This window comes from Tachypleus tridentatus, chromosome 6, assembly GCF_004210375.1.
Source record: "Tachypleus tridentatus isolate NWPU-2018 chromosome 6, ASM421037v1, whole genome shotgun sequence".
Classification (NCBI taxonomy): Eukaryota; Metazoa; Arthropoda; class Merostomata; order Xiphosura; family Limulidae; genus Tachypleus; species Tachypleus tridentatus.
The window spans coordinates 8811897-8838886 of NC_134830.1; the positions used below are offsets into that span (position 1 = coordinate 8811897).

A 26990-nucleotide genomic window follows, 5' to 3' on the forward strand; every position below is an offset into this window, starting at 1 on the left:
CCGACCTACTCTGCACTCTGATGAGCTCCCAATCCCAGTTTTAAAGGATTTCTTCCATCTGAAGATGTGGGTAGTGACCAAGAGCAAGAGACTGCTGATGAAACTCAAGAAATACTTTCAGAATCTGGCGATCCTTCTTATGAGACCCCACAGTCATTAACTCCTCAACAGTTTAGCCAGCCAGAGTTGAATGACCTTGTGCGTGATTTGGGTCTCTCCAAAATGCAGCTGAAGTGTTAGCTTCCAGGATGCAAGAAAAGAATCAGCTGAGCCATACAACTAAAGTGTCATACTTCCAAATCGGGAGCAGGCTTTTGTGCCATATTTTACAGAGGAGAATATGTTTGTTTATTGTCATAATATCTCAGGTCTTCTCCAGGAATTAGGGATGCCAGTATACCATCCAAATGACTGGCGATTATTTCTAGATTGTTTTAAGCAAAGTTTGAAGAAGTGTTCTACTTCATAATGACAATGTCTATGCAGCTGTTCCAATTGGACACTCTGTGTATTTACGAGAGGAATATAATGTCATTAAGACTGTGACTGACCTACTAAAATACCACGAGCACAACTGGACAATTTGTGTGGACCTCAAAATGGTTACTTTCCTCCTAGGTCAACAAAGAGGATTTACAAAGTACCCTGCTATCTTTGCATGTGGGACAGCCGAGCTCGAGAAAAGCACTGGAACCAGAAGGAGTGGCCCATACATTGAGACTCTGAAGGCAGGTATGCCAAATATTGTCAACGATCCAATTGTCTGTCATTTGAGGAAAAGATCATATTTCCTCCTCTCCATATCATGCTGGGCTTGATGAAACAGTTTGTGTAAAATATTTTCTCAACCCAAACGAGCCGCTTTTGCATATAAAGTTTATGAAGGCGTTGAATACTGACGGTGAATGCTTCCAACACATATTTTCTGTGCTCCCTGGTTTGTCCTTCGAGAAGATCAAGACAGGTGTTTTGATGGACCACAGATTCGTGCACTTGTGCGTGATCAAGAATTTGCCAGAAAGATGAACGACAAGGAAAGGACTGCATGGCTTTCATTTGTGGCGGTGATGGCAAACTTTCTCGGTAATAAAAAAGCTGACAACTATGAAACCCTTGTAACGAATATGTTGTCAGCTTTTCGCGACCTTGGATGTAACATGAGTGTCAAACTCCATTACCTGTACAGTCATCTTGATAGATTCCTGAGAACCCAGGAGCTATAAGTGACGAGCAAGGCGAAGCGGTTCCATCAGGACCTCAAGACCATGGAAGAGCGCTACCAAGGGAGATGGGACAAACATATGATGGCAGATTACTGCTGGAGCATTAAACGAGAATGCCCTGAGACAGTCCACAAACGCAAGAGCTACAAGCGGAAATTCATGCCTGAGTAGACTGCAATTGAGCTTTCCCTCCTCATAGTAGCAAATGTCTTATCTACTAATCAGTTTTATATAAATAAATTGAATTAATATAAATAACTTGAATACGTTTATACTATCTTGCATTTTCTTTTTTATTGCCCAGCTATATTAAAGAGTTTTATAACATATTTTATCACATATTTTTCATGATAGACTACGACGTCAATGTGATGATGACGAAATTTTGAGATTTTCAAATACCTTGATTGCAAAAAAAAGTAGAGCACTGAGGAAAAAACTAACGTCAGATCTGAAATCAGGGCAAGAAATTATGTAATACCAATTGTTTGATATAAATGCAACAAAAATTTTGTTGACCAGTGTTATTTATCAGAGTAAGGTATATAAGTTAACTCCTTTGGCATTCTGCTCATGGTTCCTTGCCTGTAAAAGGACCACAATAGGAAATTGTCAAGCTACCATAATAAATCTATTCATATAATAAACTGATCTGAAAAAATGTTTGTAAGATAAAGTTTATATAAAACAATTTTTAGCCAATAATATAAAATATCTATGTATCTACACATACCTTGAACCCCATACAGACAAATGACAGTGTTGTTAGATGTCATTCCTTTTTCATAATAAGTTTGAAAACATAAAGCCTGATGTATGTAATCTAGTCTTTCATACTTCTATATTTTTTCTTTCAAAGGTTGAAAAATTAACACACATTGGATGTAATAAATATTAGTGTCAGATATAAGATAAAGGGGTAAGCATCCCAAACTAAATGTAACACTTTCATCTTTATCTTTGCAACCAAATTTTCAACTATCTTAAAATATTTTAGCAGCACCATATCATTTAAGTCACAAAGAAATTATCTTTCCAGTTCTCTCTGTTGTTCTCACTGGACTTCAGTTAGCTTTCATCATAAAAATGTTTGTTTGATCAAATAAGGAAAGTTCCAACCACATGTATTTTATGAAGTTACGTAGCTTAACTTTTGAAAATGAAAATAGAACAAAAGTCATTATGAGATATACTATGAGTATTATGACAATATCAGTATTATATTTTAAGTAAGAGTTTTTACAATGTCTTTTCCTAGCAGTGTAAGTGTACAACAGTGATGGGGAATTTTGTTTTTCTGAAAGACACACATGTATCTAATATGTAATAAAGTGAAATCGCTATGCATGTGCATGTTGTTAAACAGTTTAAGAAATAGTCAAGCACATGAATGTAGACATTTCCATGAACATGTTTTCAGGTAGTTTAATTTTACTTTTGAATGCTCAAAGCTTTTAATTTTCAAATTTTGTTCTGTACAAGTAATACCTAATAGAATATTTTTCAACTGATTGGATGATTCATCCAAATATTAGTAACTTCAGAATTGGGATGAAATGCAAAATGAACAAAATTATTAATTATACAAGAAATTCAAGAACCACAAATTTCTTCAGTTATTGTTATTTTGTGTTTATTTGGTATTCACTCTAGTTTATCATGATGCATATTTAAGTTGCTTATAAATAACTTTGACTTTCAGTTTAGTACTTTGTATGTTTTTGAACCGGGGTGATTATGAAAACTTAAGGATGAATGATATGATGTTATTTTGTGTCGTTAGAAACTACAACAACTTTATGCCAGACTACCTGTAAACATCATTAATGTTTTAGTGCATCTGGAAAATTGTTTTAAAATCATCTTAGGTCAAGAAAATTTCAAAATAAACTTGGATTATGGATTAACTGGTTTACTTGCAATAAATCTTTTGTTATGTGATTCATTTTTCCTCAGTACATGTTCATGCATAGTGTGATTGTGAACTAAAACCATGATGAAGTAATGTTACTATATCATAATAATTGATATGAACTGAGAGACCACAACCTGAAGTTTTAATAACTGAACATTGATGTACATAGCTTGTCTCTTGGTTAGATTACTGGCCTTGTTATCCAGAGGGCCCAGATTCACTAAGTTATTTTCATTTGAATATTTGATAAGAACTTCATTGCTTTAGAGCTGAAGGTTAGCTAAAATAAAACCATGTAATTATTTTTTCAGTGTAAATTTTAATACTTATAAACACAGGTTACACAATCTTGTCTGGGCTGCAGTGGTGGAGTCATTGTCTATATGAGTATCAAGTCTGAACATAACAAGGCCAATGTCATCATACAAAATAGGTAAGCATTATTTATGTTTTTGTCTATAAACTGAATGGTATTCTTAACCCAGTATTCTGATAGAAACAGAATATTTATATATGTTACATTGATCTTTGTTTGAAACATGGTATGTGAAAAACTTGATATTGACATGAAATTGAACTGAGATACACCACTAAGCACATAGAAACTTCTTGTGAATAATTGTTTTATTGTGTGGGTCAGTAATAAACCTTGAGAAAACTATCAGTAATGATTAGGGTTACTGTACAAAAGTTATACACTGTCCTCATCTAACTTAAATGACTAAAATATAAAGTAAACACAGGAATTTGGTAAAATGTTAATCTTTTTCAGGAAGAGCTGTGTTGTTGAAACTGTTACTTTATGAACACTTTTTTGTATGTGTGTGTTTGACTGCATCATTGTCACTCAGCAATATATAGAGTACCAGGAATCAAGTTTGAGTGCAGACAGCCTTGTTTGTCTATTTGTAGTCAAGCATAAAGCTACACAAAGGACTGTGTGCTTTGCCCACCAGGAGTATTGAAACCTGGTTTTTAACATCGTAAGTTTGCAGACATAATGCTGTAGCACTGGGGAATTAGCAGCTATGTATTAGCTTTTAATGAAGTTTAAAATATACATCAGAAACAAATGTTTTGGTTAAACTTGTGTAATATGTTCAAGTATTTTTATCCCAGTTCAGAGGGTTAATACAATCCCCAAAACCTCATTAGAATACAACATCCTGTGGCTGCAACTCTGTGGCTTCTAAGGTGATTCATCAGAAAATCATGTTTTAGGATATAAGAATGAGGTATTTTTCTAGCCTGTTAGACTTCAGTTTTGATTTCTAGTTTATTTAGGTGTATGTAATGTACACATTATAATACTTGTTTAAGTTTCAGAATCTTATTATTATAATACAAAAGTTTTGTGTTAAAAAAAAAAAAGTATGGGTTTTGGTCGAAATAAGCATGTAAGTTTCCTAGAAGTTGATTATTTAATGAGTTCTACAAATTATGATATAAAATGTTACAATTTTTCTGTTTTACTGTATTTCATTTAAATCATTCAGTTCAGATATAGAACATTTTTATATAATTTTTCAAATTATAGTTTTAATAAAATATTGTGAAATTTGGAAAAAAAAACTAACTCCTGTTTTTTGTGTACATCCTAAATTGCAATGTTTTTATTGGTTATGACAGCATCCACACCCGTACAGCCAGTCTAGAGTACTTAGAGGAAGGTACCATGTCAACTGATAGTCCAATGTTGACTAACCCTTCTACTAGGCAGGCATCTCTATCAGGACTGAGTGGAATTCGGTATAGGTACGTTCTTGTGCTCGGCATAAAAGATAGAAAATTTATATACATGTTAACTTCTGGAATAATTTAAAAAAAAAAAAAAACTGAAAGTATTTCCATTTAATATTTGTAACTAATTTATACTTTGAACTTAATATCCAGTAAACATTTTAAAATTGTAGTGTAATATTTCATTTAAAGTTTTTGCTTGAAATGTGGTTACTAGATAAATATTTAAATGAGTAAAGTTATCAGTTATGCCTGATAATGTTTAAGTTATCAGTGAGAATTTTCATTGTGTATCATGAATGAGGAAATCGGAACATTTCCTTCACTCTTCGATATTCTTGAATGAAACAATAACATAATTTCTTTAACTTATTGTAGCAGAATGTGTGACGATACCTATAACAGATTTTAGTTTTCATGTACCCCACTTAGGTTGTTTTAAGTAGTTATTCTCCCCTCATTAAAATTTGAAAGACGTACATAGAGTTGTGATACAGGTGTTAAAAATATTCGATATATTTCCATTTTACATTAATGGGAGGATGAATAATTAACATAGGATAGGAAGTTTGTTCTTTGATTATAAAGTTAAAGAATTATAGGTCTTTATATTGTCTGAATATTATACTTACGGTTAACAGTGGTTAAAGATGTGATACAGTCTGTCTTAGTATTAAGAAAAGGCATAACTTCTGTAACTCATAGGTAGTGTTTGATGCCACTGAAAACTTCTATTATTAATACATTTCAGAAATCTTGGAAAATCAGGACTTCGTATATCCAATATTGGCTTAGGTAAGCTATGTCTAATAATTATAATATCCATGTTTTGATGTAGGACTACGCTAGGTTTGTTTAGTTTGGTTTTAGGATAACATGGTAGTGTTCACAAACCATACATACATCAAACTAGATTTCCTGTTAGACTAAGTTCACAGTGAATGAGATATCATAGTAAAATGTGTGTTTTTACAAAAATCCATGTATCTGAGGAAGATGTTATAAGAGTGCAAGGTCTGTCACTTGCCAGTGCATGCTGATCTAATGTTAAAATTGTATATCTGAAAATGGTGAATTAGTAACAGGCTTAAAATAATTAAATATTCAGTACATGCTTGAGGCAGCACTGTGTGTGTGTGTTCAAATTCATTTTTAAAGTTTGGGTAATATATATTTTATATTCATTTTCTATATGTAAACATGTAGTTTTATAATCTTACTTTGTAATGTACTTTTTCACATCATAATGACCTATTTCAAAGTGCAGTACTCTCTTCATCTTATTTAGGATTTTGTATTTTTTAGCATACTTTGTATGTACTTGAAATACTTTTAAAAAAACTTTGTAACAACTTGTAATAAAAAAGTTCCTTTTATATGCATTTTTTTTGTTTCTGTATTTTTTTAACATGCAAAATTTGTAGCAAGTTTCTTTATACATTTAATCTGAATATTTTCTCCTTGCCAGGAACATGGGTGACATTTGGTTCTCAAATTACAGAAGAGGTACAACACATCTTTGTTTTATATTTCATATAGTTACGTGTAATAGATAACTTTGATCTAAGGTCTAAAACAATTTTTTTTCTTTCTTTCTTTACTGTTGGGGCTGGGCTTAGTGCAGTTAGAAAACTTGACATGCAACCTACATTATTATAAGTTGAATCCCATTCCACCAAACATGTCCACTTTTTTGGGTGCAGGGATATTATAATGTGATAGTCAATCCCACTGTTCATTGGGAAAAGAGCAGCACAAGTTTTGACAGTGGGTGTTGAAGAGTATGTCTTCCCTCTCGTCTTTCAGTTCTGAATTATCGACAGCTTGGAAGAGTAGCCATAGTGAAGGTTTACGTGAAATTTAAATCAAACTTTGCTGTTGACAATTGTTCCACTAACAACTGCTGTGAATGAAACCATATTTTGAGGGCTACTGAAGAAAATTTTTTTCTTGGAAATGGCCTGATGACAAAAAAAAAAAAGCAATTTGGATAGTGTCCCACAACCTCCTGATGATAAGATATGCACTTGTGGTGAAAATGTATTCTAAAGATTGCTGGTGTTGGTATTAAAACTTTAAAGTACAGAACAATGTTTCAATCTTAAGTTATCTTCAGGTTAACAAAAAAAGTTTGCAACTGACCATTGCAAAAGCTGCTTCTGATGCTCCTTGTACTCAAAAGTGCAAGGTGAAATAATAAATATTGTTCAGTGATGTCGAGAAAACCCACTTGTAGAGAAATATATATGCAAAAACGGCTCGTTTGGGTTGAGAAAATAGTTTACATAGAAGAGCGAACAACGTTTCGACCTTCTGACGATGACCGAAGAAGGTCGAAACGTTGTTCGCTCTTCCATGTAAACTATTTTCTCAACCCAAACGAGCAGTTTTTGCATAAATAAATACTGTTATTCTGATTGTAATAGTTTATATTCATGTAATATTGCATGCTTTAAGTGATACATAAATTTGTTATAAATAAAATTATACTTTTTATGCAATATTTGTACAAACAACATTGAGCATGAATTTTAAAATCTCTTCTCTAAGGCTGAGAATAAAAATATAAATACTTAACAATGAATTTGGAAATGCACTTGCAAACAAGTAGCTCTGAAGGACAGAAATCAATAATAATAAAAATAAAAACTTTCCAACCATGTCCACTCCTGAAAATGTCTTAATTTGTGGTCTAATCTAAATTTGGCCAAAAGACAGCCAATGTTTTCAGTAATGCACCTATAACATTTGCTTCTACATGTATAATTTATAGTAACTTGCACCAAATTTATTGTTTAATAAACATATCTAATTTGTAGCATGTTTCAACAATTACTTATCTGTTACATTGTTGTCATGTTGTTATTTGTGGTTACAGTTGTTTAGAAATCAGAGTTGTACTCGGTAATGCTCAGAAATTTAAAGAAGGGAACGTTTGGTTATATAAAATTATTTTTATCTGAAGTTATTTGTGATCTTTCTTAAATAAGAGGTTAGTCCTTCAGTCAGAAGTGAAATTATTAAACACTAGTACATTAGTTAGTTTCAGGAAAGCCAAGTTTAGAGCATTGCTGGAAGTGGGAAATTGATTTTTTTAAACTACTTGTGAATTAATTTAGAATTGGGGAAAATTATTAGCAGTTTTGGATTAGAGTATTATAGCAACTAATATATTTGTGTGTGTTTTTAATTTTTAAACTGATGTACATATGAGGACCATCAGATTAGGCACAGATGTCGGATATTTTTTAATCGTGGTCAGAGTAGAACAACATTTTGACCAAGTTTTTGTGTATGTATGGAAAAAACATTGAATACGTAGCCTATTGTACAGGAATATATATTAATTTTATTAACTGGAACTTTTATATCTTGCATGGTACATAAGTATCCAGTATTTCATTTTGCAAAATCCTAAAATCAAATTTTTACTGTAAACCTAGATGTATACTTGTAAGTTATTAGTGTTCTGCTGATAACAGAAAATGATTTATTTTTCCTTCTCTGCTGTAGAAATTGAAACACACACTAAGTGGTGGTTCTTTATGAGTTCAGCTGAAGCCCTCCTGTTTTTCACATTAATAATAAGCCTAAAACTCCCTTTTTTATTGGTGAACTTGTACTTGTTATCTTCTGTGTTTTGTTTTCATGATCATAAATTACAATCTTGTAGTTTGTACTTTGTAATAGAGTACTCAACTTTGACATCTAGTTAATTGTGACTCTTGTTGTAGGTTGCAGAAGATATTTTAACAATAGCTTATGAAAGTGGAATAAACATATTTGATACAGCTGATATATATGCTAATGGAAGGTAAGCATCACTGTTGTTCGTAATGTAACATTATGCCACAGTTTCTTACATTGTTCTATTTTTAACTTATTTAAAAGTTTATTACAAGTTGCAGCTTTTATAGTAAAGGAGATTATTTTTTAGAGGGCACAATGTTTCAACTCCTGGTGTAACAACTTTCAAATATGCAAGTTGTGTAACTGATAATAGCACTATGATTGAAATTTTGAATCTGTTTTACAGAATCACCTTTCTTGGTGTAAAAGTTGTAACTTTTAATAAAACAATATTGATTAATAAGTAAAATCAAAACTATTAGTTGAAATGTGTGGTGGCAGTAACTGTAATCTGAAGCTGTTATTGTCTTATTCTGTACTACGATACTAAATATCTTAAATGTTTAAATTGTAGTAACTATTAATGTACCACACTTCTTATGATATAGAATGAGGAATTTTTACTTTATTCTGTCGTTCCATTACTGTAACTAACTTATCTTATTTCAGGGCTGAGCTGCTTCTGGGTAAAATCTTGAAGAAAAAGGGATGGAGGTTAGTACAGAAAGTCTTTTTTTATAGATTGTTTTTGTCATTGATGACAATAAATTGTTTAGTTTGAATCAACTGGTTTTTGTTCTGTAAAGTTTTCTCTTGAATGATTTAGGAGAATAATGTTTGTATATTAATTAAATGTTTATGCAAATAATTGTTTTTATGCTTTGATTCATAATATATGAGCAGAGAGTTACTGAAACCATAGCGTTTAATTTCATCAAGTGGAAGTTTGTGACAATGTTGCTGTAGAAATTTGTTACATATAAAATGTGCTGTTAATGTTGGCAGTCACTCCTGTTATAAACTTCAAGGCTGTCACATTTGAATAAATTGTGCTATATATTTTTCTTCTTATCTGTTCAAGAGGAAGTTTCAATGCAATTTAATAAATATGATAAATTATGTCATAGTAGCTGTAAAGAAAGAAATTTGATATTGAAGAATCCAAATTTTAAATGGTTAGCATAAAGGACATATACAGGTAGTGCATTAGAGACTGAATGTTATGGACAGTGTATGAAGATTGGTTCTTCACACATTTACTGTCCTCTTCACTGAACAAATAGCATCACCTATTCACTACTGCTGGCAAGATTTCATACACACATGAAGCTATTGTAAGAAATGTTGTGTGAACACTAAATAAGGTGAACTGTGCAAGGGTGATGCAATCAGCATTAAACCATACTGCTGCACTAATAAGCAGATGACATTCCTTCCCCTTGTGTCATACACTTCTTGAATAATGTAAGCCAAATGATCTTTGTTATTACTTCTCACTTTGTGGCCATGGATGTACTACAGAGTGACTGTAAATCCTGTTGAGTAGGTAAATGGAGCTCCAGAGTTTCTAGTGGAAGCTGTTAAATCAGTCACCCTTCATGTCAACATTAGGGATAGCTGTGCACAGATAGCCTTTTATGTAGCTTATGGGAAATTCTTAAACAAATAATTGTTCATGATCTTATTATATATTTGTTTCTGCTTCTGTTGAGGTTTTAAGATAATCATGGATGTTACTAGTCTTTAAGGAATTATTTCATAATTATATATTTTGTTTTCAAGTATGTTGTTGATCTTTCTTTCTATTTCAGAAGATCGTCCTACGTGATAACCACCAAGCTCTTTTGGGGTGGAAAGTAAGTGTTTAATGCCTTTCAAACTGATGTAAGTTAACACTGGCTATCTTTGCTCCTAATGATTCTGATTACATCAGACTGTCAGCTGGTTTCTATAAATAATTGATTTATGGTAAGGATGTTGAAGCATTTTGTTTACATTCTACTCACCTGTATACTACAAGATGTTTGTAATAGAAACTTCTATAAGAATACTGTTTTTTGGTTTTTACATGTTTATTGAATGTAGTGTGTAACATCCTGTGTATATTTAGATATCATCCCAAATATAACACATTTCCATTCCTAACACTAAACATTATTATAAAGAAATATATCCAAAGAAAAAACAATATTCATATTTATATTTTTTGCATTGTTACATTTTTGTTTGCTTAACAAAAGAAAAGGCTTTTCACTGAAGCTATTTAATATGCCATATTGTTGTAGCAATGGGATGATTCTTAATACAGATAGTATTTCTTGAATGTTTGGGAAGTACACATGTTTAATGGAGGTGGGATATAAAAAACAATTTGCAAATACTTTTAAGTATACAACTGCTCTTGTATGTAATTGGACAGAACACAAGATCAGTTAGTCTTCTCTGTTTATGATGAATTTTTTAACTAGTAACACTGAATGCAGTCCAACACTATTTGAAATATACCATAATTATGTAAGAACTGCTTGTTTGTGTCAAGTGTTTTTAGTAGCCTTGTGTTCTTTTACAAGTAAAGTTCTTGAGTGGATATACCCACCCATCCCAGTTGCTCTACAACAAGTCTGAAGGCTTATGACATTAAAAGCTGGGTTTCAATACCTACAGTGAGCTTAGCACAAATGTAGTATCTTGGTGCCAAACCAACAAACAAATCATAAATGTATTCTTTGATAAATTGTTTAGGTTGAGTATTCATAATAAAACTTTGTAGAATGGAAGGCAACTGCCTGTTGTGGAGACACAAGTGTAGAGGATGATGTTTGAAAAGTCTTCTGCCTTTTGTCTTCAAGTCAGTGTGTGTGTGAGGTGTTATTGGTCTTTTATAGTTTCCTAGTGGATTATGAAGAGTGTGTTATGATTGGTTGGATTTTAACTGTTTCTGATTGGAGGAGAGATTTCCTGTAGATTCAACCAATGGTAGCCACAAGTTACTCACCTATATTTGGGATTCTCTGTTTAGTGAAGGTTTAAGTGTTGGTATCAAATGATCTTGATTTTTTTAGTGAAGGTTTAAGTGTTGGTATCAAATGATCTTGATTTTTTTAGTGAAGGTTTAAGTGTTGGTATCAAATGATCTTGATTTTTTTAGTGAAGGTTTAAGTGTTGGTATCAAATGATCTTGATTTTTTAGTGAAGGTTTAATAGTGTTTATCAAATGATCTTGAGTTTTCTTGTCTTCCAGAAGTTGTTTGTGTTGATGATTCTAGTTTTCTCCCAGTTTATTCTGTGTCCAGTTAACATGGCATGCTCTGCAATGGATGAATTTTGTGTTTTCATGAGTCTTGTACTATTTTTATGTTCTTTTATTCTGGTCACAAGTTTTCTTCCTGTTTCTCCAGTATATATTTCATTGCAGGAGCATGGAATTTTATTCAATCAAATCCCATGATATTCTGGGTTAGTTTTAATATCAGACTTATTTACCAATGTTCCAACCTCAAATCCTTCAGTGACTGCTGAATGACAACTCTCTACCACAAAGAACAGATATGAAAATAGATGCCATAATAGAACTAACAACTATTTGCCTGTAATCAACCTATTTCCAATACAACTAGGAATTCTACAAACAAACAGCTGGTCTAGCCATGGGATCACCCCTCTCTCCAATCGTAGCAGACATTTTCATGGAAGACTGAATAAAAAGCCTTTTCTCCCACACCTATAAAACCAAGTTTCTACAGACGTTATGTCAATGATATCTTCGTTATTTGGCCCCACGGTTATGAAAACTTTCCAGTCTTATTAGAACATCTCAATTCTGTAGACAAAAGAATCCACTTCACCATGAAAATTGAGGAACAAAACAGCCTACCGTTTCTTGACATACTCGTCAGCAAACAAGCATGACAAATCACCACAACTGTATACAGAAAACCCACCCACACACCAACAGATACTTGCACTTCCAGTCCTATCATCCAACCTCGATAAAATGTGGTTTAATTCAATTCCTAAACGAGAGCTGAAAACATTTGCGATACAACATCATCGAAGCAGAACGTCAAAAGATCATAGAGAGTTTTAAACAGAATGGTTACACCTCCTCCTTCATCAAAAACCCTTTGAAGATCATGACAGAAAGAAAAGATCAGAAAGTCACCACCATTTACCTACCATACCTGCAATATTTCAGTGAAAAACTCAAACACATAGCCAAAAAATTCAACATAGAAGTCTGGTGGAAATCCTACAATACCTTAAGGTCCATTCTGGTAAAAAACAAACAGTGACCTATCAAAGAGATTCTCTAAAATGTCATCCGTGAAATTCCATGTTCCTGCAATGGTACATACATTGGAGAAACGGGAAGAAAACTTGTGACAAGAATAAAAGAACATAAAGTTAGTACAAGACTCATGAAAACACAATTCATCTCTTGCAGAGCAAGCCACGTCAACTGGACACAGAATAAACTGGGAGAAAACTAGAATCATCAACACAAACAACTTCTGGAAGACAAGATAAATCAAAGAATCATTTTACACTAACACTATTAAACTTTCACTCAACAGAGATTCCAGATTAGAGGTGAGTAACCTGTGGCTGCCATTGGTTGAATATACAGGAAATCTCTTCCAGTCAGAAACAGTGATAATCCAACCAATCGTAACTCGTTCTCCACAATCCACCAGAACACTAAGACAGACAACACCAAACATGAAGACTTTCAAAATGTTTCTCTTTACACTTGTGTCTCCACAACAAACAGTTGCAGTTCATTCTACAAAGTTTCTTCAAATCATAAACAGATATTTAAAATCTTTGAATAATTCCATTTCACTTTCTTCTGATGCTTTGTGACATTTGTGGGGAAGGGACATTAAATGATTTCTACTTGCTCGTTGCCACCTAATTGTTATGTACACCTTTAATGCAACTTTTACGTAGTTATCATTTGGCAGACAGTCTGTTTGTAGTAAATGCAGAGAATGTGACTGTTCAGTAATTAAAATTGGAACCACTTGTCTCTTTCTTTATGTATGATCAGTTTTGCTTAGGTCATTATAACATATTTTATCTCTGATACCAAGACGTTTTCTCGGGTATCTCATTTAAATCTTTATAATGTAGATTATAAAGTAACGCAGATTTTTCTGGAAGGTTTAAAAATATAACTTTCATTGTTTTAAATGTGTGTAAGGGATCTGTGGCCCTCTAACTGGATAACTATTAAAGAAAAGTAGTAATTTGTTTCTAAATTTAACTAAGGCTTTTGAATGTTTTGGTTACCTACAATGTACTCAATACATTTTATTAATCATAATACCAAATATTAAGTTTTTTTTTTTTGGTGTGTAGAACTGTGCATTTATAAGGGTTACATTAATGATAATGTATTGTTGATCCACTTGGTTATCTTATAAACACCATGAGATCAAAATCGGAGTATTTGTAAATATTATTTGTATTTCCATTATGATACACAAACATTCTATAGGTACTTTATATATTGAGGTTAATATTGTTATTATCTGATACAAACATTCTATAGGTACTTTATATATTGAGGTTAATATTGTTATTATCTGATACACAAACATTCTATAGGTACTTTATATATTGAGGTTAATATTGTTATTATCTGATACACAAACATTCTATAGGTACTTTATATATTGAGGTTAATATTGTTATTATCTGATACACAAACATTCTATAGGTACTTTATATATTGAGGTTAATATTGTTATTTTACTGTCTGGATGTGATAGAATTCCCCCACTCTTGTTTATCAACAGAAGTTTCATAAGAAGTTTTTGAACTCTTTCTTTATATTTACCCACATTCATTATATCACCATGAGGAAACACTAGCTATGCAGTACATACGAGTTACCCTTTCTTTTCGTTTAAGTGTTTGTTTTGTGAGTGTTCTTTAACTTGTGTTAACACAAGTATGTGCTTACAAAGCATGACATACATGTGTGTCATGCTTGGAAAATATGGTAGTTGATTATACATTATTTTGTTTTAATGTGCTAAAAGTGCACTGAAATGTTCCACAAAACAAATCTTTAACTGTGACAATACTCAGTAGTTAAAGTGAGGTGACATTACTGAAGAAAGGGTTATTGATTTTTATCAAATTAATATTTATATACAGTTATGTAATGAAAACAAATTCAGAAACTGCTTTTTAGCTAGTTACTTATTGTATAGGATTGCTGTACTAATTTTAACACTGAAAAATGAAAAAACTATATTACTTATAAAACCCATAGAATGAACATAAAACCTAGCAATTCCTGTGTCAGACTGTGTATTTAAGGTTCAGGGATTCTCTTTCCTTGTCAAAATGACACAAATCACATACTCTGCTTTTGTGCTGTGGGATTATAAAAATAATCATAAACATCCAACTGTTTTAAAGTGAGCAGAATAAGAGTGGTTCATGTTCACTAGTTGCATTTTCTCTAGTCTCTTGTAAATAATAGCACAGTCAGCCCTTGAGTAGCTTTACAGTATACTAGACAGTACATAGTTGCAGCGTAGTCTTACATTTATTGAAGTTACAAACATTTATACAACAGAACTGATTTAAAGTTTGATTCTTACATCAGAATACATAGTTTCTATTTGACAAAACTGGTTATGTAATGTTTATATTCTTCATTATTAGTTTTGATACCAATTGGGAGGTTTTCTCTGTAATGGATATTTTTCTGTGGTTACTATAAGGATAATTGATGTATGAGTAGTTGGTTAAGACATTACAGTGAAACAACATTCACTTTAACAGGGTGGTAACAAGGTGATGTATGAGTAGTTGGTTAAGACATTGCAGTGAAACAACATTCACTTTAACAGGGTGGTAACAAGGTGATGTATGAGTAGTTGGTTAAGATATTACAGTGAAACAACATTCACTTTAACAGGGTGGTAACAAGGTGATGTATGAGTAGTTGGTTAAGACATTGCAGTGAAACAACATTCACTTTAACAGGGTGGTAACAAGGTGATGTATGAGTAGTTGGTTAAGACATTGCAGTGAAACAACATTCACTTTAACAGGGTGGTAACAAGGTGATGTATGAGTAGTTGGTTAAGATATTACAGTGAAACAACATTCACTTTAACAGGGTGGTAACAAGGTGATGTATGAGTAGTTGGTTAAGACATTGCAGTGAAACAACATTCACTTTAACAGGGTGGTAACAAGGTGATGTATGAGTAGTTGGTTAAGATATTACAGTGAAACAACATTCACTTTAACAGGGTGGTGGTAACAAGGTGATGATATGAGTAGTTGGTTAAGACATTGCAGTGAAACAACATTCACTTTAACAGGGTGGTAACAAGGTGATGTATGAGTAGTTGGTTAAGACATTGCAGTGAAACAACATTCACTTTAACAGGGTGGTAACAAGGTGATGTATGAGTAGTTGGTTAAGATATTACAGTGAAACAACATTCACTTTAACAGGGTGGTAACAAGGTGATGTATGAGTAGTTGGTTAAGACATTGCAGTGAAACAACATTCACTTTAACAGGGTGGTAACAAGGTGATGTATGAGTAGTTGGTTAAGACATTGCAGTGAAACAACATTCACTTTAACAGGGTGGTAACAAGGGTGTATTTTCACCAAAACTTTAAAAAATGTGAAACATGAGATGGGTCACTCACTTATGTTGGCTACTATATGTAAAATAATTACTATTCTGTTGGTGCTAGTAGCACATACTAAAGATATTTGCAATTTAACGTGTGAAAACATGGGTTGATGACAGGTGTTTCTTGAAAAAGCTTAATGCATTATTACATTCTGTTGTCGACACTCAACATTTTTATTATTGGAAAAGTGTGTTCAAACAACATGAATGGGTTGATACATTTGAGAAAAATCTGGAAGAGTATTGGACCATTCTAAAGAAATAAAACAAATTGGGTATGTTATACATGTTGTTGAGCATTTATAATGGCTCTCATTTTATCACAGGTTGGATGTAGACCTTCAGAGTCCATCACATGTCTCAAATCAACACCAGGTTGCATAATCTAACATTTTCCAGGCTTAAGACAAATGCCATAGTGCTGTAGGCATCTGAAATGAAAACAGACTCAACATTGTAGATACTGATCATGTGTTGATCCCATAAGCAAAATGTTGTCAAGGTAACATAAGACATAAGTATCTGCTAGATTGTATTCTGGAATGTTGCTGGAGCACTGGTGATGCCTAACGGTAATCAGTTATACTGACAAAGCCCTCTGTGTGTGTTTATAGTTAAATGGTTGAGAGAAACTTTATCAATAACTAATTGTTGATAAGCTTGTCTCATGTCCAGCTTAAAGTAAAACATTCTACCATCTACTTTGGAAGATTTGATGTCACCTTGTAGCCCCCACAGAGATAGATAGTTTTGTCCAACTTTTGGCATGACAGTGATTGGAGTGGTCCATTCTGAATATCACATTACTTACGACCTCCATTTTCTCCAGGCAGCTTGTCTTCCATGCACAACTTCAGTGAGTATGGTAGTGAGCAAGGCCTGTGAAACTTTGGCTTTGCATCAGACTTCAGAAACATGTTTTGCTCTGTACTCCTTAGACTGCAACTGAATAAACACCTGTACTTGTTTATTAAAGTTTCACAAAATTAGTCTGTTACTTTTAAGATTGTGTTCCAATTCAGTTTGCATTGTAACAAATCACAGGCTATTAGTACAGTTTTTGTGTTCCAATTCAGTTTGCATTGTAACAAATCACAGGCTAAAACTGTTAGTACAGTTTCTGTGTTCCAGTTTAGTTTGCATTGTAACAAGTCACAGGCTAAAACTGTTTGTACAGTTTCTGTGTTCCAATTCAGTTTGCATTGTAACAAATCACAGGCTAAAACTTGTTCGTACAGTTTCTGTGTTCCAGTTCAGTTTGCATTGTAACAAATCACAGGCTAAAACCGTTAGTACAGTTTCTGTGTTCCAGTTCAGTTTGCATTGTAACAAATCACAGGCTAAAACTGTTAGTACAGTTTCTGGTATTGGTATAGACACTTATTTCAACAAATTAGTTCAGATTAATACTACACTTGCATGCAGCTGAGATATGGTCCATCATTCCAGAAAAATAACATTTGCTGTTCTTGTAATAACATACTAAAAGATTGTCCTCATTTTGCAAGGTATGGACATCATTTCTCATGTTATGTTGATTTATACCTTTGTTTCCTTGAATTATGCATTGTTTCCATTCCTTTGTAGTCGGTGTCATGTGACTGCTTCAGATTCTTATTGAAATATTGTCACTTCTTTTGCAACAGTGTGCAAATTACCTGTAGCACTTTGTTGCTGTGGCTCCCGTGTGTTGTGCTCAGCTGTCTTTAAAGCACGCTCACAAGTCAGATTCTTTTCAGACAACACTTTCCTTCGAATAGTTTGTGATGAAAGACTATGCCTAAATATACTTCATAACCATACTCGCAACCTTCCGATAATTCTCACTTCACTTCTAAGTTATTTGTCAAGTTCATTATGGCAGTGAAGTTTAAATTGTTCCACTATGACAAGCAATTTAGGAGTAAAAGGACCTTTCAGTGTAGCTGTGAGGTCACACGCGATTTATTTTACAGGTTTACACACAACAATAAATTATTCAATAGTGCATACATTTTGGCATCAATAACACTAAAAAAAAATACTGCTAAATGTTTGGATTTAAAAAACTATTGTACATGTTCTTCATAAGATTCAAAATTTTCTTTTTTTGTCTTTGATTCATCAATTTTGTCAAAAGTAGCTGTGCTAGGAATTGAGCCTGTTGTGGGTCCTCATCATCAGCTTGTATGCTAGGCAGTAAACTGCTGTAGTATAGTCTTATGTTTGTTAGAGTAACAGGTATTTATACAAAAGAAACAATTAACTTGTATTCATACATTAGAATACATAGTTCCTTAATTAACAAATATAACACACAAAAAAACTACAATTAGCTTTAGTTCTGACCTTCAAATGCCTTTTGATACTTGTACTGTAACTTTGAGAATGCTTTTATGCCAAATATTTTGTGTATTTAAGATGTATTTGGTATGTTGATGTAAATTTGAAATAAAATCAACATATTAATTCTAATAATCCTTCAAATACAGAATTATTTATTTCCATCAGATCTGAGTAAAAAATTCAAACCATTGTGAAATTCCTAGACTTAGAATTTTTTTAAAGTTGAGGTTGTGTTCCTGTCTTCAACTTAATTATTTAGGATTGCTGAACTAACATGATTCTTGCATTTAACTTTTGTTCTGTAGCACAATAAGAGTTTGTCACAATCCAGGATAAGCTGGATGACTATGAACTAATGTACTCTTATATCTTGTTTATTTTCAATTCCTTGTTATTATCACTTGTTTGAAAATATATTTATTTACTACTCCATAAAACAAAATGCTAAAGATTTGAGTAAAACCTATCAGTGGCAGAATTTTCTGTAAAATTAAGGCTTTCAAAATATCTTCATCAGGATCAAATTTTGTTTTGTGTAACAATTTTTATGTACTTTTGAACTGTTTAACTTAAAAATCTAAACAAATGAAAACAGTTTTCTAAAGCTTCATGCCACACGTACAACTTATCACAGTTAACGTAACTGTTACATCTTAAAAGGTTGCCTTACTCCAGTAAACATTTATCATTCTTTCCCGTAATGTTACTAGACCAGACACTGAGAGAGGACTTTCAAGGAAGCAGATTATAGAAGGCAAGTTGCAGTATTCAAATCTGTTAAATTTTACTTTTTCTCTGCATGTGTGCCCTAATTCCACACTTAACAAGTGCATGGGTTTACTTGTTGTTTTCTTGAATAACATGGCATGTTTAAAAATATTTGCTATAGCATTTTAATGGATATTGTTTGCATGCTACTTTGTTACCAATTTTCTGTATGGGTTCTGTTTCTGGATTTAAAACATTTGTTCCTTGAAATGCAAACAAATGGGGTGAGAGGAGGATCTTGAAATAAGAGAATTCAACAAACAAAATGTGTAGAGGTGGTGGTTGAAAAAATGTTTGGAAATGGTATAAAAAGTGGCTAAAAATTGGGGTGGGGACTAGAAAAAATGGCAAAACCAACAAAATATATGTGGGTAAAAGTATGAATGTGAATATATGTAGAAAAGGAACAGTAGAATAATAATATAAACAGAATATGAAGGTTTATAAAAGGTCATGGTAGAATAAAGGAAAAAAATTATGATATGGGTAATGGATTAACAGCTGAATATAAGAGTAATGAAAAATATATTTTAAATGGAGGGAAAAAGATAAGAGGAAAAAAACTGATGTCAAAAAATACGTAATAAAGAGAGAATGAAGAACAACAAAAGAACATACTCTATGACTAGAAGCATGAACATAAAATGAAGGTATCCAGGAATCACTGTAGTGGCCCGACCTGGTCAGGTGGGTTAAGGTGTTCGATTTGTAATCTGAGGGGCGTTATAATGTGACGGTCAATTCCACTATTCGTTGGTAAAAGAGTAGCCCAAGAGTTGGTAGTGGGTGGTGATGACTAGCTGCCTTCCCTATAATTTTATACTGCTAAATTAGGGACAGCTAGTGCAGATAGCCCTGTGTAGCTTTGCAGGAAATTCCAAAAAACAAAACAAAGGAACCACTAAAATTTGGAGTAGAAAATAATAACAGAAATATTAATAAGAATTTCTATTATTAGTAAAGAGAACAAATGCAATAGAAGGATATGAAAATAAGAAAGCAAAGACTGTAAAATAGCACTGATTGTTTTGCTTGGTGTGAAAGTTTGTAAACAGAGAACCTCAAATGATAATAGTGCTAATAAAGAACTTTTAGAACACTCAGTAAAATTAATATATTTTGTCATTAAATATTATTCAGAGCAAAAGGAGTAATTCGTGACCTGAAAATGAAGGTAAAGTAATGGGTACTAACTAAAAATGTAGCATCAGTCAACACAGACCATAAGATAAAAGGAAATATAGCTCACTGCTGAAATCAAGAGCTCATAATCAAGCAGAATTTTATGAGAAAATGTTTTGTTTATTTTAGTGTGTGAAGAAACAAATCTGGATTAATGTGAAGGAGAGTTAAGGTTTGGTTCTTGTTGAACATTCAGTGAGTTTTGAGACTGAGGTATCCATTAAACAATGAAAAATATAACTTACAGAAACTAAAATACAAAAATTATAAAGTATTGAAAAATGGACTAATCAGATCTTTGAGGCTTCATTAACTTAGTGACTGAACAACAAGCAAATCTAATTTAAACTAAACTGTTTGTACCATTATCAACAATATGTTCTTGTTTTCTTTGATTGTTAAGCTGTGATCAACATGTTTTTAATTGTTTTGATCTTTTTGTAACATGATTGATGTTTGAATTTCTTTACAAAACTTTCTCTCTTTAGTTACAAATATTACTGGAATAATTTTAATTCAATTAACTATTGAATGTTTTCATATTTTTCTGTTAATTTATCATGTTCTGTGAAAGTTTTAATATATTAAATTTGTTTTTGTATTCCTTCCCTTTAATGATTAATTCTAAACTTAAAAGTATGGTTGTACTTATTTTCCAGTTTCCCCTCTAAGTACATTTTCCTTTTGTATAAATGTATCCTAAACAACAGCAGTCACTATGTGCAACTTACAACATCACCAAACTAGCTAATTTTTAATTGATTCAAGTTGTCATGTAAGTTATTGACATCAGCTGATGTTGAGCTATATTTCTATGACTAATAGTCATTTAAGATGATGGTAACAGAAAAGTTTCTACTGTCTTATGTACACTGGATACTGGTAGAAGAATGTTTCTTTGTTTAGACATTAAGTCTTTGTGCTCAAAATAAGTGTAATCTTTCCTAGCACGCTGAAGTTCTGATAGTGGTAAATTTCTATTTATACAGCTGTATGAAAATAAATTAGATAGTTTTCAAATTAAATTTCTTTGTGATATTTTGATTAGAAATAATTTCCAGATAATTGACTTCTACTTATTGTAAAGATCTTTTGAGTCAATTTGGAGACAGGCTTGAAAAAAGTTTTCAGAGGAACATCTGTAACACTACTATAAGTAAAGTCATGCTAATGCATAAAATGTTAAGCCTTTTCTTGAATAATGAAGAACTAGCTAAACCTTATTGCCTCATAGTTAAGTGCAATATACAAAACATTTAATGCACATAGCATATACAAGGGTGTGTCACTAGACTTGTAGACTGCTTTGACTTGCATATTTTACATGATACAGGCCATCAGTGACTGCAGGTAATGCAAATAGTGTACTAATGGAATTATAAGTTCATATAGATTTAATATCAAATGGGGATATTTAAAATTTTTATTCCTAACTCCATCTCATTTGATTCTAAAGTTTAACTTGTGCTTAGTAGTCTGTGATTTTCTGTTATTGGAATAGATAGTGATATAGTGTGAATTTAGGGAAACTACAGTTTTGATTAAATGTTTTTTCAATTGTTATTAAAGCTGTAACTAATCTGTTTTAAGACACTTCAATTTGTAAGATGTTTTTATAAGTAAACTACAGTATTTATGGTTTTATAGAGTGGGTATTAAGTGTGTCCAGTTACCTTTACTTTCTGTTTATTCTCTGTAGTTTAAAAGATATCAACTGTTTAAAAATGAATGGAGCTATTTGTAATAACTAATGTGCTTAATATGTACCTTCAGCTATATTAAGTTTCTAAAATTATATAGGTTTTCTCTAACACTTAATGTGTAATTATTTTAAAGGATATTAAACCTATGGAGTAAATTGTCTCTATGTGGTTGATGTATGCTTTAAAGTATGGCTGAAGTTGTTTCTAATATGTATATATGTAACTGATTAATGTATTAAACTTCACACTGTCTTAATGTGTAATATGATGTTTATCTTAAATAAATTTACACTAACATGACTATTATAACAAAACTTCTTTATACACTCTTAGATTTAATTTCAAATAGGTCACATGGTCTTAAAAATCTTTATGGTCCCGTAACATTAATCAAACAAAAACCAGAATAATATTAGTGTACGTGTTGGCAGTAAATTTCTTTCCTACCATTTGTTGGTCTAATAATGTACTCTGCATGAACATAAACAGGAAAAAAATGTTAACTGATGTGGAAACAATGGATTTATTTAATACAAAAAATGAGATCTGTGAGAAGTTTGAAGTTTCTAAAATTATGCTTAATTTGAAAAAGTGATTAGAATAGTGAGATGTTGGTTAGTGAATTTGTCTTAAAGAGTTACAATTTATCCTAGATCTCGCTCCTTGTGTAATATGGTAATATACAGGGTGGTGCAAAATTCATACCCAATAGTGATTTTTCATGATGGTATATATAAAAACTTATTGGTTGAGTTAATGACCAGTTATTTGAACATTTACTTTAATAATTGAATTACTTTTTATTGTTATTAAAAATCTGTATGAAGCATGACTTGGGCACCAGTGTGTTTTATAAAGGGTATTTATCAATATTTAATATATTAATGATGACTAAATGATATTAATACTTGTTTCAAATAAAATTTGTAGTGCTAATAACTATTAGATTTAATTACAAAGTAGCATGCTTTATGCTAATGTTTCTTGTAACTGAATGTAAGAGTTTGAAGACTTGTTTTTGTAATTCAGGGTTGACAGCATCACTGGAGAGGTTACAACTTGGCTACGTTGACATCTTATTTATAAATAAATCTGACCCAATGTGCCCTATGGAAGGTATTTGACTTTGTCCAGAATTTTTCAAATGAAAATACTCAGAAAAGTGTAACGTGTTCAACTCAAGAAAAGTATTAAAGATGTATAAAAAAAATTTAAATTTGTGACTATTTTCTTTATTACAATATTTGGTGTTATGTAGAATCTTTATTAGATTACTGAGTTATTCAGATTATAAGATGAGTCATACTTGGGAAATGTATAGCCTATACCTTTTTGTTATTAAGCCATTATCCTAGTAATTAACAGCATGCAGTAAATATAAACTGCATTTTTTTTTTTTTAAGTATTTTGTTCTTTTATTTTAGAGGTTGTCCGAGCATGTACATACTGCATCAATCAAGGACTGGCAATGTATTGGGGTACTTCACGATGGACTCCAATAGAAATAATGGTAAGTTAACTGTTGTACACATTTTAAGTAACTGTGGATGTAGATAAACAATAAACACAAATCACTTCAAATGACAGATGAGGTTTAACTTATTTTTCAGGTGCTGGATATGGGCTAGCCATTATAGTGTCCTGAAATAGAGAATCCCAGAATTTATAATACATATCTCGTTGCTGTAACAATACACTCTGTACTTGAGGCTACGTGTGTTCTATAAGAATGACAATCAAATCCAAATATTAAGTCAAAAGAGTATCCTAGGAGTTACCTAACTATCCTAACCCAGTGGTTTTCAAACTTTTTGTCTGAGGCTTTTGAGGCCTCCCAACCTGTGACTTTAGCCATAATCATTAAAAAAACAATGTTGTAGTGAAAAAACACCATTACATTTTGACATGCTGCATCATTCAGTTCATTCAACATCATTTTTATCAGCTTATTGTTTACGTAGAAGTAAAATTAATTCAGCATCTTTTGTTTTTTGGCCCATTTTGGAGGACCCCTTCCCCAGAAAAAGCTTCATAGTCCCCACTTTGGCAAACACTGTTCTAACTTATTTTGAAATTAGAAATAGCTATGTTAAGATAGCTCATGTATAGCTTTGTGCAGACATTCCAGAACAGTTGAACAAAAACAGTTCTTGTGATTTTAATATTGTTTTACTCTCTGGTATATTGATTAATTAAATGGTTTATCTATAGAAGTAGAATACTTAGAGCACCGACTTTAAATGCCAGATACTGATAATTCTAGTTAATGGGTGAGAGTTCCAACTGATACAGGCCTACTTCACTGTATTTTAAAACTTTAAAACTTCTTGATGGGAAACTGAGGTATAATAACTATACAAAGTAAAGCTGAATTTGATGGAACTAAGTTTCATTTACATGGAGTTTCACTCCTTAAACAGTTTTTACTTCTCAACATAAATTCAAATTTTATCTGATCTTTTTAAAAGTATCACAGAAACTGATAGACAAAATGTGAAGTTTTGGTTCTTTTGTGGAATTTTCCTATGTAAAAAAAAACAAAATGCTGTCATAAATATAAATAATAATTTCATGTTACATTTCTCAAGTTCAACAATGCTGTATAATTCAATATTTCAATCAATCTGTTTTCTGAAGTTACTTTTCCTTTTGGTAATAAGAGATTGGTAGTTTAGTTATTAACCTACGAGCAGCAGTTACATCAACTACTGTCCTGTTAACTGAAGTTACAATTGAATTGATTAATGCCTCAAAATAATCAACTAATCAAAATTGGTGTTTTTACTTCTTTCAGCAGTTGACTAATTTGAGGGCTATCGGTTTGTTTTCCATTACCACCAAATAGGCTTACTTTGTTATTACTGCAAAGCCACTAAGGCTATTTTCTATTTTCACCAACTTTGAACTGCTGAACAAGAGAGAGACGACTGGCTGGCAGTACTCACAGTAAACTCTAAGAATATTTTAGTGTTAGTGTAAATTTACTTTATGCATTCATTCAACATTGTATTATGTTTGTTATCCATAGTTTTGTAACTGTATTATTTAATGTTGAATAAGCAGGTGCTGATCTAGGGAAAGGGTCCTGCTAAGCCTGATCCCCAAATGTTTTTGAGAATTTAACATCCTTATGATGTCTCATCAAAAATAAACATTATATACCACAGTTTTTGTTTCATTGGGCTATAATTTTCATAACTTTTTCAAGGTTTTCTAAGCTGGGGGTGTACAACTGCCTCAGTCAATAACTTATTTCTAATCTAGTGTAACAACCTGAATATTAATTAAACATTACCATGATAAATATTAATGCCTTGGGTTTTACAGACTATCTGGTAATGTTTCTAGAGTTGAGAGCTTTGTTTTTATTAAATTTCATGTTGTTTAAAACTTCTTAACAGAAAAACTGATTGTGTTACAAGACTGTTAAGAGTTTAAGAAGTTTTAAACAACATGAAATTTTTTAATGTTGAAGACAGGTTTTCTATTTGCAAATGCTAAAATATGAGTGTAGATTTAGAATTTATTTTTGCTTTTATTCATTACCAATTATTATAATTTAAATTTTGAAAATGTATTAACTGCTACAAAAGTTATACCATTAATTTTGTTATATATTTGAAAAATATTCAAGTACTCCATCTTGTGAGCTCTGACTTTATAATTTCTCATGTATTGAAAAAGAAAATTAGGTGATAAAAATACATTCAGGTAACCGACACTGAATAGTCTTTAGCCAAAACTTATGTTTTCAAGCCTTTTTTGTGTAATAGAGTTTAACTTTAAATAAAAAAAAATTATTGCTTGGAAATGTTAAAAAGTAATATATTTGCTTTCATCAACAATTATTTAGTTGTTTAGTACAGTTGTCATGTGGAAGTTTCTTGGGAGAAACACTTGAACATCACTAATCATATTTTCAGTTGGTTACATTTTATATACTATGTTGCATGTGTGATAAATCTTCATCTGAAACAGTTTAAAATAAACAAAACTTGCTTCTGAATTATTATTTATGAATTCAAAATTTACTCTAGCTTTTGATATTTTTTTAAATGGGTAAGTCTTTCTGCCACAGTTTTTTAAGTTAATTTTGTATATTAATTCAAACATTTTTTTTCCCAAGAATTTTAAGTCTGAAATTATTTGGTTAATGTTTTGTCATTCTTTAACATTTAGTGTAATTCACAAAAACATTTTAAAACCTTGAGTTTTGCTTGTATGTAACTCACTTGTGAATTTTGTAGATTTTTCTGCCCATTCCAAAGAATAATTGTTCTCAAGTTTATAATCCTTTGAGAGTATATTATCTATTTCTTGATTTTTCAAGTGCTTCCATTGACTCTGTCCAAGTGATTCTGTAACTCTTATCACCTTGAATGGTTTGATTTATTCAGTGATAAAACACAGCTTTGAAAACAGCTATAAATAAAACTTAGATATAAAAGTATGATTCCCCATAACTCAAGTGCTTTCAAAAGGTTCACCTTTTAAAAACATTTGGGTTATAAGGTATGTTTTTGTATTAAACTTATTTCTTGTACCAAAGTGTTTTCCTAACCTCAAGAAAGTTTAACCATGATTGAGTGACCATGAATTTTACAGATTTATCAGAGTAAAATAAATGTAGCAAATGGACCAGGTTGCTGATTTAGAGAAAGCTATATTATTAAATGAAGTCCTGATGTGATTTATTTAATTTCATGCTTGTTAAATCTTGGTTCCTTACTTAAATTCATAATGCTTTTAATCCTCTCACTATAGACATCTTATAAATTCAAAATGTAATTAAACTACTTTATTATCATGGTTTACAAATAAGTTTGACAT

At 31.7% G+C, this 26990-nt stretch overlaps 1 protein-coding gene across 9 annotated transcripts in view; it reads left to right on the top strand.

Annotated features, from left to right (window-relative positions):
* LOC143251903 (voltage-gated potassium channel subunit beta-2-like) overlaps nt 1–26990 on the top strand; it is a 49751-nt gene that overhangs the window by 4163 nt on the left and 18598 nt on the right. For all 9 annotated transcript variants that reach the window (XM_076503243.1, XM_076503240.1, XM_076503245.1 and 6 more), the window contains exons 3-12: nt 3477–3571; nt 4768–4893; nt 5630–5673; nt 6347–6384; nt 8613–8692; nt 9178–9222; nt 10320–10364; nt 19218–19261; nt 23190–23276; nt 23585–23670. In XM_076503243.1, the coding sequence (XP_076359358.1) occupies nt 3522–3571; nt 4768–4893; nt 5630–5673; nt 6347–6384; nt 8613–8692; nt 9178–9222; nt 10320–10364; nt 19218–19261; nt 23190–23276; nt 23585–23670 (645 nt within the window). In that variant the 5' untranslated portion in view covers nt 3477–3521. The remainder of the gene's footprint in view (nt 1–3476; nt 3572–4767; nt 4894–5629; nt 5674–6346; nt 6385–8612; nt 8693–9177; nt 9223–10319; nt 10365–19217; nt 19262–23189; nt 23277–23584; nt 23671–26990) is intronic.